We start from the raw sequence: 14,290 nt of genomic DNA on the forward strand, positions 1-14,290 counted from the left end.
AGATATTTTCAGTGTTCCCTGTTGAACCAAACACCGTGCCCTGGTGTGAACCTCAGCTTAGCCCATTGGTGCCACCTCCTCATACAGCCTTTCACGGTGGCTTTGCAGCTTCATTTCAGCAGTATTGGACAGTTTGCAAGTGGTGAAAATTAAGCCTGTGCTACCGATTCCTCCAGCTTCCTGGGTATGATGCAAGGCTCCAAGTGGGAGTTGTCTTAGATTCTGCATTTGCTGTATAAAAGCAGGACAGGAATTCCATGTGGAACAAAGTAGTGAATTTATTAATTCATCCCACCATCCTCACACTTGGGCACACCACCGAAGGCAGTTTAAAAGTACCACAAATGAACAAAAAAGCACACAGTTAAAACCCAGCCTGTTTTCTGACTACAGCATAGAAGGCATTTAAGCCTCCCTGTTCCACCATTGCTAGGAATTCCAGAAGTACCAGGAGCTGTAGATGGTTGCACAACAGATTTCAGCGCAGTTGAGTTTCCTTCCAACAGCCCCTGGCCCATTTCCAACACAACCACGACTTTTACTGCTGGGCCTTGGAGCTTTCATCATTATCAGCTGAATGGGGGCAAAGAAACAATTTACACCATCTGGGAATTACTCAGATGGACACTTCCCAAATTTCCCAGGCAAATGTCCCCCTTTTCCGCACACAGTTTCTCCTCCAAAGTTGTCCCCAAACTATTCTGTCCCTTGGCAGTGGCACTAGATTTTCCTCGTGGCTCTCCCTTTTCTACATTTCTCAGTAGCTTTTTCCCCTCCAACATTCAGCCTTTTTTGGTGCTTTTTATTTCCTCATGCCCGAGAGAGAGGTTTGATCAGCCCGTAATCCATGCACCTTGTGAGGCAATCACGTGCTACGTTAATGATGTGCTGCTTCTTGGGGTCATCTTCTTGCTTGCCGATGTAGGTCAGGATCTCCAGGAGCTCTGTCTCCACCAGCTTCTTCGCTAGCTCTTTGTCTGCGCTGATTAAGTTGAAAGCGATGACCAGTCCTCGGTGCTGTACCTCCATGTTATCATGCAAGCAGAGCCGCTGCAGGATTTCAAGCCACTGGGTGGTCTTCAAGGGAGAGAGGAGACCATCAGTACTGATCTGAAGGACACCTCAACCGAGAATGCAAGTTTGACAAGGCATTTCTCAGCAGAAGGAAGCACAAGGACTCACCTCTTCTGACCTCGTGTCAGGTACTGGTTATTTGGTTCTTTAACTAAGGAAACCTGACTCCAAGCTTTTGAACCCAATTTTTGTTACACTAAAGTCAGAAGCTTTCACGGCACTAGCACCACATGAAACACATTTCATGTTCAGGCTGCTGCATCATCTCTGTGCAGAGAATCTGATCGGAATATTGACACAGCTGAGATGACCAGAAGCAGGCCACCCACTCCCCCAGTACCGATTTCCCTGAGCCCCTCCTTTAGCTTCATTAATCATTTTATTCTAACAAGCCAGTGTCCAACATCAGCGTGTGTGTAATGCAACAGGGGTCACGAGTTCTCAACCACAGCTCTTCACAGAGACTCAGCTGTGCATGGTCTGAGTTCTCAGCACCTGCAGATCTGTGCAGGGACTGGAGATGTTTGGGGGTCTGAAAGCCTCAATAGGTTATCTATCAAGTTCTTCTCTTTTCTGACTGAAACAAAATTTGGATATCAGATTATTTATCAAAAGCTTTAAGGGCCTATAGAATAATATTCTACATTCCTAACCTTGCTTGACATCCTGGACTTAAGCTTGTGGAATGGCTCTATAGGAATGTTTCAGTTCTGAGATGAAGACTAGCAGAAGGCAGGCCTGTCTACTTTGTGCAGGGATGGACTAGGAGCATGGACACCCAGGTCTCAGCTCCACCACTAAGCTCCTCAATATCAAACTGGTCTACATCTTCCTTTTGAGAGGCTCAGTCATGAGGGGCCCTCAAGGGTATGTCTGCACTGCCAATAATCAGACTTATGGCCTTACCACTTCAGTCATCTTGGAGCAGAGTTTCTTTTGTGCTGCTGTAAGCATGGCCAGGGCTCCTGCCGCTGCAACCTGGACCTTCTCATCATCCTCACCACACAATAACACCACCAACTTCAGCCGGTCATTTCCATCAGCCACAAACCGCTCTTGAACCTAAAAAAACCCAACCCCATGATAACCGGAGATAACACATTTAGGAATGCCTCATCACAGGGGCTCACAGACTGGTGCATGCAGTCAAGTCTGAGATGCCCAGCGTTACCTCCTTGTTGACCACCAGGTTGCACATGCACTCTGTGGCTGCCTGTCGAAGTTGGTCATGATTCTCAAACATATAGTTTTCGATATCTGGCAGGGCCCTCTCTTTGACTATCTTCAACCTGTGTGAAAGAGCAGTCAAAATAACATCACGGGACAAGCAATAACCAGCTTATGAAATATTAACTGCAGACAGGGAAAGCCTTGAAATAAATCAGTGTCTGCAGCACTGGAGCTCATGACACATGGTTCATTCCCTATCTAATGCAGATTAGCTTCATGTCTTTCCTCTTTCTAGAGGAAAATGCACCACTCTCCTCTTCCTGGCTATTTTATTAATCTTTTAGTTCTGAGACCTTTGGAGCTCTGCCAAAGGCGGCTCAAACTGACCAGTCTTCATGGTGTTAAACTGAAATTCACGTTCATTCCTGGGGAAGAAAGAAGGTCAAAAAGCAGTTAAACTCACCTAAGTTTATCGCTTCTTCCTGAAAAGTTAGTGAGACCTAACAGAGCCTCGTAATTCTGGAGGCCATCTCTCTCCGTGTTCAGCAGGCTGACGAGGGGCCTTACCACCTCGTACACCTAAGAAGAGAAGGCATGTTACTGCTTTTCCAGCTCTCAGATCTTGGCAATTTTCATTTGATAAAGGAATTATCAAGATTTCTTAAATTTATTTTATTTTGTTTTCTAAGCTTACCCTCTCCCCTGGGAATGCGATGTCTGGATTGGAGATAGCAGCGATTTTTGCCAGAGCGTGAGAAGCCTTTATCTTGCCAACTTCTGTGCCTTCCACAGCCAGAGGTATGAGGGCCTAGTGACACATAGGAAAGCATTCAATGCCTCTGAGAAGATTTATGGGATGGCCTTAATATACTAAAATAAATTAAAAATATCCTAAAGATATGTCGTTGAAGAAATGGGTCTGGACTGTAGCCCACAGTGATGCCTTGTGCTTTTGTTCTCAAATAGGCACCACACCAGAGCTTGTAGCTCACACACAGTTGTTTTGAGAAGATTGCTTCATTGGAGGCTTGCAGAGACACAACTGGAGCATCAGTCTGGGCCCCGGGGCCAGCAAGACAGCTCATGGTTTTGTGCCACATTTCCTCACTGCAGACACATCACAGGCTCCCAACAGGCATTAACTGCACATCAAGTTGGGCTGCAAACAGAAAAGTAATCACCTTTCCACCACCTTGAGCGACAATGGTCCCACGGTCCTTGGGGTCTTCACACAAGGCAAGGAACACCCTGCAGAAGCACAGCATCACTTAGTGAAACAGCCACGCGGAAAGGCAATAACCCACATCCCTCATGGAAAGGGGCTAAGGCTTTGCAGGGGTGACAGATGCACTGGGTAAATTCCAGATGTTTAACCCAGTGCCCACAGCATTCCAGGAGGAAGCACCAAATGGCACAGTAAGAAGTTTCCAGGCCTGAAGATGAACTCTATTCCAGCCAAAACCAGTACAGAGGACTAGAAATTCAAAATACATCCTAGCAAGGCAGCCCTGTCAGCGAGCTTCAAGGTCAGAATGTGGATTTTTACAACATTAAGGAAAACTTTGGTTTTAAATCTTTTCTCCACCTCCCTTTCATCTCACCCCCGTAGGCAGAATGCACCGCCCCATAAAGCAAGGAGCCAGCCCAGGTGCCCATCTCCATGGCACATGGGCTGGCCAGCACTCCCAGCTCCCACAACAGCAATGAAGGCACCTGGCGATGAGCTCCTTGCTCTGGTCCGTCAGTATGGCACTGTCCGCCTTCACCATGCAGGCCAAGGCAGAGACGACACCGGCTTTAAGCAACCGTTTCACCCGCTTCACCACAAAGTCCTTCTTGTCCTGAAGGGGACATTGGAAAGGGATTAGGCCCCCCCGAATAGCTGCCATCCCGCTGACTACTTCCAAGCCTGGCTGGAGAGCAAAGCAATTCCAGCCTCAGAGACAGAAGACCTGATGTCTGTGAAAATGGATACACCAAAGAAAGTCTTCAGATCTGAGCATCTCCTCCCAGCTCCCCAGCCATAGACAACCTACCTTCGGATGCTCCTCAGGCACGTGCTGCTTGGAAAATTTTGCCAGTTGCACCAGCTCTGGGACCAGCTCCTTGGTGTCATAGCTGTTGGTACAGTTCACCAGTGCAGAAGCCACAGAATACAAGATAGTCTTGTCACTTGTCTACACAGAAAAATAAAAGCTTGTGTGAGGGTGAGGAGGACACAGCAGGGGAACAGGTCTTAGGACTGCCATTGTGGTGGTTTGCACTACTTGAAATCTTCTTAGGCTTATCCCCAGCTTTATACCCCAGGGCAGGGAAAACCAAAAGTTTTTATGTTCAAACAGGCTGTTTGACATCATCAGGTGCTGTCAACAACTTGATGCCTTTGGTTTTCATGCAGTTGCTGTCAGTAAGAGCAACCTTCCTCAGCCTTGGGAGAAGAGCAACCTTGAGGTGTCTCCGCGGCACAGGCACAATTGACATTTTGCTAAACTAGAGGTGAGGGGTTGGGGTCACAGCTCCTCCTGCCTGGGAAGACAGTGTTGGGCTAGAGAGCTGGGAGAACTTGATGCTACAGAGGAACGAGGGAACAAGGTAAGGAGATAGACCTTGGCTAATTCAAACATAGCTTGCAGGGCTGGCTCGTCTTCAACAAAGTCGTCTTTCACATCTGCATCGAGGGTTAGATATGCCAGCCCTTCCACTGCCCATTTCCTGGTGCGAGCATCAATACTGGTGTTACACAACCATCTGGAAGAGAGAAAAACATCCACATTTCTACCTCGGGAGCCAGGACTAATTTCTCTGGGAGGAGGAGTAAAAACAGATATTTGGGACAGTTTCAGGCTTGAACATGTGCTCAGGTTCTGCTGCAGCTCCTAAAGACTGTGGATGCTTTCATTAAGACATGACCTTCCTCCCATGGCCTAACTTGAGGGATCTAAATGCTGCAGGGAAAGACAGACCAGGACAGCTACTCAGCTCTGCTTTGCCTTCACCATCACATGGACCACATGATGCCCTGCTAACCAGTGCCAGCAGCAACAATCACCCATTCGGTTACTTCCTAACTTCATCCCACCACCGTGGTTAGTCCACCTGGTAAATTCACCTTCAAAGGTACTTGTGCATATTCTGGATAGCACTTGACTAGGCTGTACCATTCTGGCATAAAGGGAGGCACCACGTCTGCAAGTGAGGGAAGGCGAAGGCTTATCTGGATATTGAGGCAGGAAGAACATATGGTTGCTTCAGGCACAGAAGAGCTCTGGGTCCCAGTGGTCCCAGTTGCAATGGCTCTGGGGGCAGTCAGCTGTCAGGCAGCAGCAAATGAAGACAGTGTGTGGGCCAGGATCTCTTGGGAAAGGAACATATTGTATCTTGCAAAGTATGGAACAACAGAAGAAAAAAGTAAAATCACTCACTTTCGGCACTGCCTGGCTAACTTCTCAGTGGACCCCTCAGCAAACTGCCGCAGTCCATAATCTGTACCTCCTGCTGAGCCCAGTTTGCAGAGACCCTGAGGAGGATGAAGATGATACACCAGTGAGAAAGGTTCATTCATCCTCTAGTATTACTGCCCCAAAACAGCCTAATCCCATATCTAAAGTTTGAAATCAGGTCTAATGAAGAGGAAGCACCCTAATACCCAGTAGGTTGCTCAGCTTCCAGCATAGCAAAGTGAGGTTTTGTGCTGTTATCAGATGTCTTTAATGAAGATTAACAAGTTTTGCCTTCAAAGTTACCAATAATCCATGTGTTCTCCTGGTCTGTCATCTCCCCCTTCCTTGTAGGGGGAGGCACCATAGACCATTCCCTGGCTGAGCTGAGTGAACCCAACCTGTTCCCAGGACCTCCCCCTCTCCCAAGCCTGAGGTTAAGGTGGTGAGTGTGGCAGGCGACAGAGGCAGGGGCTGCCATCCTTACCACCAGGGCTCGGATTTTGATCTTCTCATTCTTGGTCTTCTTGTAGATCTCCTTCAGGAGCGCCACCCCATTGGAGATGATGAAGGTGGCCCGACTCAGCTTGGTGGAGGCATGGATGAGGGCTTCCACAGCCACTAGCTGGTCAATCTCCCTCTCGGACCCACACAGGGCAACCATCATCTCCATGACTCCCTTCATGCCAAGCAGCTTGTTGCCTAAGTCAAAGGGCCCTTGCAGAACTCCAGACACCATCTGGATGGCATGGAGTGTCTTATCCATGTTCTGTGGGTCGATTTTACTCCTGCATGGGATAGAAGGAGTCAGCATGTGGAACAGTAGCTGCTTACAGTTCTCATTCCCTTGGGCAGGGAACATCCTCCCTCAGATTGGGAACTGAGCTCCACTGCTGAAATATATAGGTATCTGGGACACAGCTGAGCCCAAATTCCTGCAAAAGCTGTGATCCAGCAGGCAGGAGTACAATGGAAGGATCTGGCAGGATCTCAAGCAAGTCATTATCTCCCAGGGCCTCAATTTGGCATCTAAGTGGATTGCAAGTGCCTCATCTCGTCTGCGAGACCTCCTGCTCCTGCGCCTCTGGGCCAGCTCAACCCCAGTAAGACAGCCCCCACTCACTTGATGTACTCCTCGCAGATCACCCGGTAGTTGTCACGCTCCGGGTCACAGCGCAGGTCATCGTAGAGTTTATTCAGGAGGACGGAGGCCGTCAGCTGGGTGTTCTCTGTCAGCGGCAGGCAGTCAGGCATCTCAGGAATCTGGCCAACCACTTTCAGTATCTTTTTTAAGCCTGGAAACAATGGAGTGGTAGGGCCGTTAGAGGGGAGAGGGTCTGTACAAAATTCAATATTCTATTTTTTTTTGTTTCTTGCAATGAAATAGCCAGCTTGGACAGTTTTCAATTACTTTGCAGCCTAATCACAGAAACCTTAGACAAAAAAAGAAAAAAAAAAAAGGTACTCCAATATTTACTGGGGAGGAGCTTCTGGTGGTGAGATTACAGGTTTGCAGCACCAGGCTTTTATCCAGCTCAGAGTGAGATAAGCAAAACTCTCCATTTGGTCCCTGGCTGGGTCTGTTATTTTTGTCAGGAGGCAATAAACCTACTGACCTCCAAGGCTGGAGGCTTTGACTGAGGAAGAGTCAGCAACTTTCAAGTGATTCTGGATGTCTTAACCCTCCTCTTGCTAATGTGTTAATTAATAACTTCTACGAAAATGGTAACACACATATGCACTGGGATTAGTATAAAAACACACCCCACACAAATTCCTCAGCCCCTTCCAGTTTTGGAAATGACCAACTGAAGGATCCAGCAAGCTCATCTCATCCTGTTGTAGACAATTTATCCAAGCCAAATCCTCCTAACATTAGCAAATACATTGGAATAAACTAACCAGAGAAGTTAAATCAGTCCTTTAAAAACCAGAAGAAAAATCTTGCTCTCGTACAGGTCTTTTTTTCCCCTCTTAATCTTAAAACTGTTTCCTGCTAATAAGTATAATTTGCTCCAGAATTGCGCACACCAAGAAAAGCCAGAGAGGATTCATTTGAGAGCGAGGATCAGTTCTAGAGATACTCAGGCAAGAATCCACAGCTCCACATCTCCCAAACCAGAGCAGGGGTTGAAGGGAAGGACTCACCATTGTCAATGACAAAGATGGTCCTGCTGTTGTCATGGTCTTTCAGGTCCTTCCTCGGTATATTCTTGTTGAGGAGGTTGAGAGCTCGGTCTCGTCCCTGACCAGATACTTTCTTACTGACCAGCATATCCAGCAAACGCATTGTGATCATCCTCAAATCTTTTTTAGTATCTGCACAGAAGCAAGACAGTAGCAGCCAGTTGCAAAACATTATGAGACTAGGTGAACCCAGTGAAAACCATTCAAAGCCATTCGGTGGCTGGAACATAGGTATTTAACTCAACACCATGAGAATAAGAGCTGTGTGCAGGTTGCCATCCTGGACAGCTGAAGGGTAAAGTCCCCACTTCACCAAAAAACAAGGAATAAGGTGGACATCTCAGGAGCAGAGCCCTCCCTGCTTCTTCTCCAGCAAGACTGAAGGACCACCAGGTCCAGCACCCTTACCTAGCACTACAGCCTCCTCCTTCCCGTGATGCTCCTCCGTCCCTTGGCCCAGCAAGCAGTCCGTGATGGTCTGCAGAAGGTTGCAGACAGCCAGGGAGATTTCTTCACTGTCTACCGACATCCACATACAAATGTTGTCAATGCCCAGGTAATGGAGAATGGCGGTGGCCTGGCCCCAGAAAGGAGAGAGCAGGGAACTGTTAGCGAAGGGTATGAGCCTCTCCTTCCAGCACGATTTAGAAAGGTCAGGCTGGGCTTGTACAAAGGAAGTATTTACCTCGGTGAATCCCGAGTCAGTACAAGGCAGAGTTTTGCTTTTCATTCTTATTTTCATTCATAGTAAGACAACTCCTAAAATCTGGAGTTGCCAGGAACGCAACGGACTATTTCCAAGGAGAATGCTGAGATGAGCATGGCTGGGTTTGGAAAATGCCCTCACGCAAGGCTGTTAACAAAGAGCCTGTTTGGTGCACAAACCCCATCCTGGCTGCGAGCAAAGCCAGGATGTCATCACGCAGCCCGTCCCCGTGCGTGGTGGCATATCAGTAACTCAAGGGAGGCATATTGAGAAACACACTGACCTACTGAGCTTTGCAGAACAGCCTTTTTGCTTAAGACAACAATTATTGTTTCAGAAAAAGAAAATAGGTCTCCACTCCACTGGATTTCCATCCAATAGATTTAATTTTTGTTGTGTTGTAGCTGCTCCCCCCTCCTTTGCCCCGTTACACTGACATTGCATATTCATTTTGCACATGTCCATCTCCTGCTTCCAACCACTTCACACAGACAGGGCTTCTTATGAGCCATTTTACAGTATTTAACAACTGTCTTGCTGCAAAGTAAGATATTAGCTGGTTCAGAGACCCCTGGGCCTTGGGACCCTTCCCAGGAACCTTAACTTCCCTGTAGGTCCTCCCTGCTTTCCTTCATCTAAGCCTTGAACAAAACTTTCCCAAATGTAGTTATTTGTTGCTTTTCCGAGACCTGTGATGAAGGACATGGATTTGACCCAGCCACGCTCACCACAACTTACGTGGTAACAACTCATCATAAGTTTTACTTCACCAGCACACATGAATGCACCACAGAGAACACATACAGCTTTGACCCCGGAGCTGAGAAGCACAGTAACAGGGGCAGTTTCAATATTCCTTAACTCCACTTGCTTGTTTGTAATCTTTTTTCTTTATTTTTTTTCCCCAGAATTCAAAGTTTTACTTGTAGGATTTAATTTTTTCCCACTGCTCACAAACATCATGACTTATTGCAATTTTCCACTCCCCCAGGTGCAAGGCAGTAGCAGTGAAGGTGTTGAGCACCCCATTTCTTACCCGAGCCTTATGTCCTGTACACATGCCCGAAAGCGTCCTCACGGCTGCCAGGATCAGCTCAGGGTCTTTGGTTTCTATCAGCTGCAGCAGCAAGCTCACCCCGTTGTTCTGGAAAATCCTCTCGGCACCCGCTTCTTCCCGCCCCAGGACAATGAGGTTGTTTGCAGCCTGGGTGGGAGACAGAGGAATCGGGGGGTCAGTGGCACGGCCCTGCCAGCAGCCTCTAAAACACCTCCGTGCAGCTCTGGGATGTCCCAGTGGGAGCTGCGGGGTGGCCATCTCCTGATGGATGCAGTGGATCAGCTCTGACCTCACCAGGCAGTTTCTCCAGGTACATCTGGGGATTGGCTTCCCTCTGCCCCAAAAAAGTGGGCCACTGCTTTGAGGGAAACATAGGGAAGGTGGCAGAGATGGGCCTGAGCAGAAGTCCAGTCTGATCCCACCTTTGGAATTTCAGGAGGTTGCTCCACCTTCCCACAGCAGAAGGGTGATGCCTTTTGGGGGCATTTCCCCTCCCGGTTGTCTCCGAGTGCAGCTCATCTCCCAGCTCCTTACCTCATCCTCCATCAAGGGGAGGTGGGGAAGGGGATGCGCCGCCTTCTCCTTGGTGTGGCCTCTGACATTAAACAACAGCAATTTGTCCTGTCAAGCCCAGGACAGCTCTCACCTTTTCTCGCTTTTCTTTCTCGCTGTTCTCATCCAGCAGGATTTCAAACATCTTCTGCACCCTCGAGTCCGTGGAGAACTGAATGCGCAGCTGTGCCAACAGAGTGCATGGGGCATCAGAGGGAGAAAATCAAGGAGCAATTTTCCTTTATCACTTCAAGGACACCATAGACCTTAAACCACAGACAATCTAAGCTGAATAACAAAACAGGCATCACTTCTCCGAGAGTATCAACTACCCATCTCAGACCCACCAGCATGGGCAAGGACAGCCCTAAGCCATCATCTCTGAGATCTCACAGTACCTAGTGATGCAGGGACTTCTTCACAGCACCCACATAAAGGTAACTAAGTCAATGTGGTGACTGCCAGACCCAGTCCAAAGCTGGTCCAGTTCCTTGCCATGACTTTACCAAGACACTCGGGACCAGGCCAGCCACAGGAGTGAGCAGCCACGCTTTTTAATTTAACCATTCAATCTGATCCTCAAAATTACACGCATCGAGTATGAACTTCCAGTTAATGGAGCCTATTTATCTCCCTACATTGTTATGAGTTTCCGGTATGACCAACAATCCATCAGTGTAACCCAGAGCAAGGACTTCCCACACCTGGTCTGTGAATCCGGGACTTTGGCATTTACCTTCTCCTGGATGTTGGCCCCTAGTCGCCTCAGGGTCTCCTGGAAGTTTTTGTTGCGGGGTTCGATGGTGGCACATTTCTGAGCATCTTTGAACGCTTGGTCCAATTTCCCCAGTTTTTCCAGAGCTTGGCTGCGCCGGTACAAGGCTTTGATGTCTGAAGCATTGATGTCAATAGCTGGGAAAGTGATCCAAAAGACCAGGATCATTAGAGTTTGTTTCTTGGAAATTCTCTGGGTAAACTGTGATTTGCTTTACAGTGACTACAGCTCCTTGAGATGTAGTTGTCAACCTTCTGAGTGAGTTGGTACCCGAGCAACATCAATTGCACCAACGCACCAAATTGGTGCATCTTCTTTTGTCCCTTCTCCATTAACTCCCTTGTGGCCTCAGCACTTGGGTGTTAGTGGACGTTAAGGAATAAGACCACAGTGCCCCAAAAGCAGGTGTGAGAACAGGCTGGAACAAACACAGCCAGCAACGCAGCGCTGTTTTCTCAAAGCAGCCCCCTCCTTACCTCTAGATGCATCCGAGGCTGCCTTGGCATATTCCTCCTGTTAAACCAGAAGGGAGAGATTTGTTAGCGGTGGAATAGCTAATGCACACTGTGACCTCTCTGTTCTCACTAACAGGACACCCCAGTGAAACCAGCAGCAGCCTACAGCAGGGAAGATGGGGGCTGAGGTACCTTTTCATCACTGATGGGGGAAGAGGAAAAGGTCTGTAATACAGGTGAGACAATACACACTGATGATGATGATGCAGCAACAGCCTGCGGGCAGTGATGGGAGAGGGGATACTCACAACAGCCCATCTGCATTTTGTCTGGGTTGGTGTTGCTTCTCCTGGATGAGTGAAAATTCAGGAACATGCAAGCAATCGGCTAAAAATCCCACAGCAGGGTCATTACAAGCTGACTGCAGGGAGCCGAGGCAATTTTGGTACAGATTACTTTTTGTTTTGCTAAATATCTACGTCTGCTTCTCTTGTGCTGGGACAGACAGCGAGAGCAATTCCTCTGCACCCCAGTGCGTAGCTTACAGAGCTCTCCCAGAAACTGGAAGCCAAAAGCTTTTGCTTCAAAGTGACTAAGTGGGATCACCTCTGAGTGAACCAGCGTGCTCAGCCCCATCAGGACTGAAGCAGGGAGGCAGCTTTCCAGCTCCAGGACAAGCCCAGAACAAATAATTTCAGACCAGTTTGCAAACACCCTGTTCAATAAATGGACAAACCACACAGTCCACAGCTGGCAAACGCCCTTGGCTGCCTCCCTGCTCTTCTCCCAGGCAAGCCAGGAGCTTTTCTCACCTTTTTGAGGAAACACGCTGCCCTGTTCCTGTATAGCACCGCCTGCAGCCCCTTGTCCTTGTTCAGCTTTATGGCTTGAGTGTAGCTTTGCAGAGCTTTCTCATAGTTGCTGGCCTGAAAATATTTATTGCCCTCCTCTTTCAGCTGGATGGGGTCCTCCATCTGGAGAGCTTTAAGGAGAAACATCAATTTGTGTCATGTTTTCAGCTGCCTGTGTCACTGGTGTCACTACACCAAGCTGAGCTTCACCATGAGACCAACATGTTAATTAACACGCACATTAATAAAAGCAGCTTACCAGGCTGAAGAGTTTGGAAAATGAAGACCTAAATTGCTCCTCAAGGCTGTGGCTTCTCAGAAGCTTTTCCCACGGCTGTAGATCCTTAGGAGTCAATTAATAAAAGAAAGAAAAATGACAAAAAAAAACCCAAAGAAGAAGTAAAGAAGTTTGCCTGCCCCACGGAGGATCCGTGTGGCTCAGGAAAGAGCTCGCCTCCCACTCCAAGTTTGGGCAGGATCTGGCAGCTCCTGCTGCCTGTCAGCGTCACCTGTCACCACAGCCTGTCCCCCTCCTCGTCCCCGCCATGCTATATAGTGCCTGGGGAGGGCTGCGAGCCAGGGCCCCCAGCAGCCAGCCCAGCTCATGGAGGGGGGCACCTACATGCAAGTGGGCAGCACCTCTCTGCAGCAAGAGGGGATTCTCTCCCACCCACCATGACAAAATCCCAGCTTCCCTCCACCCACAGAGCTGCACAGGGGATGGGGAGCAGGAATGGGGGGTTTCATGCCAAAAAAAGCCCGTGGCTGGGATGGCTGACCCCTGCCACAGTGCTCAGACCCTTTTCCCATTCTATTTTAGGAAGCATGAGACAGCTGAGCCTTGGGGACAAGCGGGCCCATGCCAGCAGCTGCGGCAAGAGCCCAGCACCTTCCAGAACACCCCGGGATGGAAAGCTGACACACACCCAGCGCTGTCTCCTCCTTCAGGGCCTTTGGGAGTCCACCCCACTGGAAAGCCCACTTGTGTCCAGCGCTGCCACCTCCCCTCATTTGGCAGCCCATCAGCACAGACTAACACAGATGTCTGTACCAGAGCATGCTGGCCCACTGCTGTGATGAGTGTCTCAGGTCTCAATTGGAGTGACACCAGTAGACAGAGCAGCACTGAGCTCCAGAAGAGCTGGACCTTTCAAACCCCTCTGTTTCCCAGGTGTGACAGTCCAGCAGGAATTCTGCTTTGCAACTTATTTCCCCCAAAACACAGTCCTTGCCTTCCCAAGTGTACCTATGAGCATCCCAGCTCAAAAGAAAATGGGGAAACTGGCAGCAGGGATGGCAAAACGACCAAGGGGAACACGGACTGACCAGTATCGGCTCAGTTGCTCCCATGAGGCTTGTGGCACAGAGCTGAGCTACAGCAGACAACGAACTTCACACGGAATCTCTGCTGGGAAAAAAAAAATAAAAAAAGTCAGTTATCTTTAACACTGGTGATCTGTGTTGGGGCTTGTGGATCTTATGGAGCAAGAATTGGCACAAGACTTCACTGTTCTTGTTTCATTCACCCCGTACCGACAGCACCGCCTGGTCCCTGGTCCCCAAGGCAGGTGACCACAAAGACATTTGGAGGTCCCTTTGCAGCGCATCACCTGCGGAGCGGTTGCAGGCAGCTCACACACCTTCACCTGCTTAGGGGCAGGTCCAAGGCAAAAGGACCACAACTGCAGAGGGTGTAAGAGGCCATCCCTGCCTCGGATAGGCTGAGTACGGTGGCTTTTCCAGGACCCACATGGACTAACAGGCCAGAAACCCCTTCCCACATCGCTTTAGGTACAAGGGAAAGGACAGTTTGCTTCATTTCAGTATTGATGGCATATAGCACAGCCTTTCTCAAGTTATTCAGAATAAAGGTGTCATTTTCACGAGCGGCAGCACTGGAGGTACTTCAGGTAAACTAAGTTACCAAATAAAATTGTGTTTAATGCTACTAATGTTCAAGGCAGAGCTAAGAGTGGCCTGAGCTCCCCTTGGTCTGTATTTTTGGAGCAAGGTCTCGGCGATCACA

The 14,290-nt window shown here is 48.7% G+C and overlaps 1 protein-coding gene across 1 annotated transcript; it reads right to left on the bottom strand.

Annotated features, from left to right (window-relative positions):
• Positions 1-254: 254 nt before the first annotated feature.
• UNC45B (unc-45 myosin chaperone B) lies at positions 255-12,728 on the bottom strand. Its single transcript, XM_074160888.1, has 20 exons — positions 12,524-12,728; positions 12,226-12,395; positions 11,435-11,471; positions 10,920-11,095; positions 10,278-10,367; positions 9,611-9,778; positions 8,277-8,445; positions 7,830-8,000; positions 6,805-6,976; positions 6,169-6,469; positions 5,667-5,761; positions 4,851-4,992; positions 4,281-4,421; positions 3,958-4,085; positions 3,426-3,492; positions 2,939-3,052; positions 2,708-2,823; positions 2,246-2,363; positions 1,981-2,136; positions 255-1,077 (listed from the first exon to the last, which is right to left on the bottom strand). The coding sequence occupies exons 2-20, from the start codon at positions 12,385-12,387 to the stop codon at positions 811-813; spliced, it is 2,790 nt and encodes a 929-aa protein (XP_074016989.1). The 5' UTR covers positions 12,388-12,395; positions 12,524-12,728; the 3' UTR covers positions 255-810.
• Between the last annotated feature and the right edge of the window lie 1,562 nt (positions 12,729-14,290).

Source organism: Numenius arquata, chromosome 18 (genome assembly GCF_964106895.1).
Source record: "Numenius arquata chromosome 18, bNumArq3.hap1.1, whole genome shotgun sequence".
NCBI classification, from domain to species: Eukaryota; Metazoa; Chordata; class Aves; order Charadriiformes; family Scolopacidae; genus Numenius; species Numenius arquata.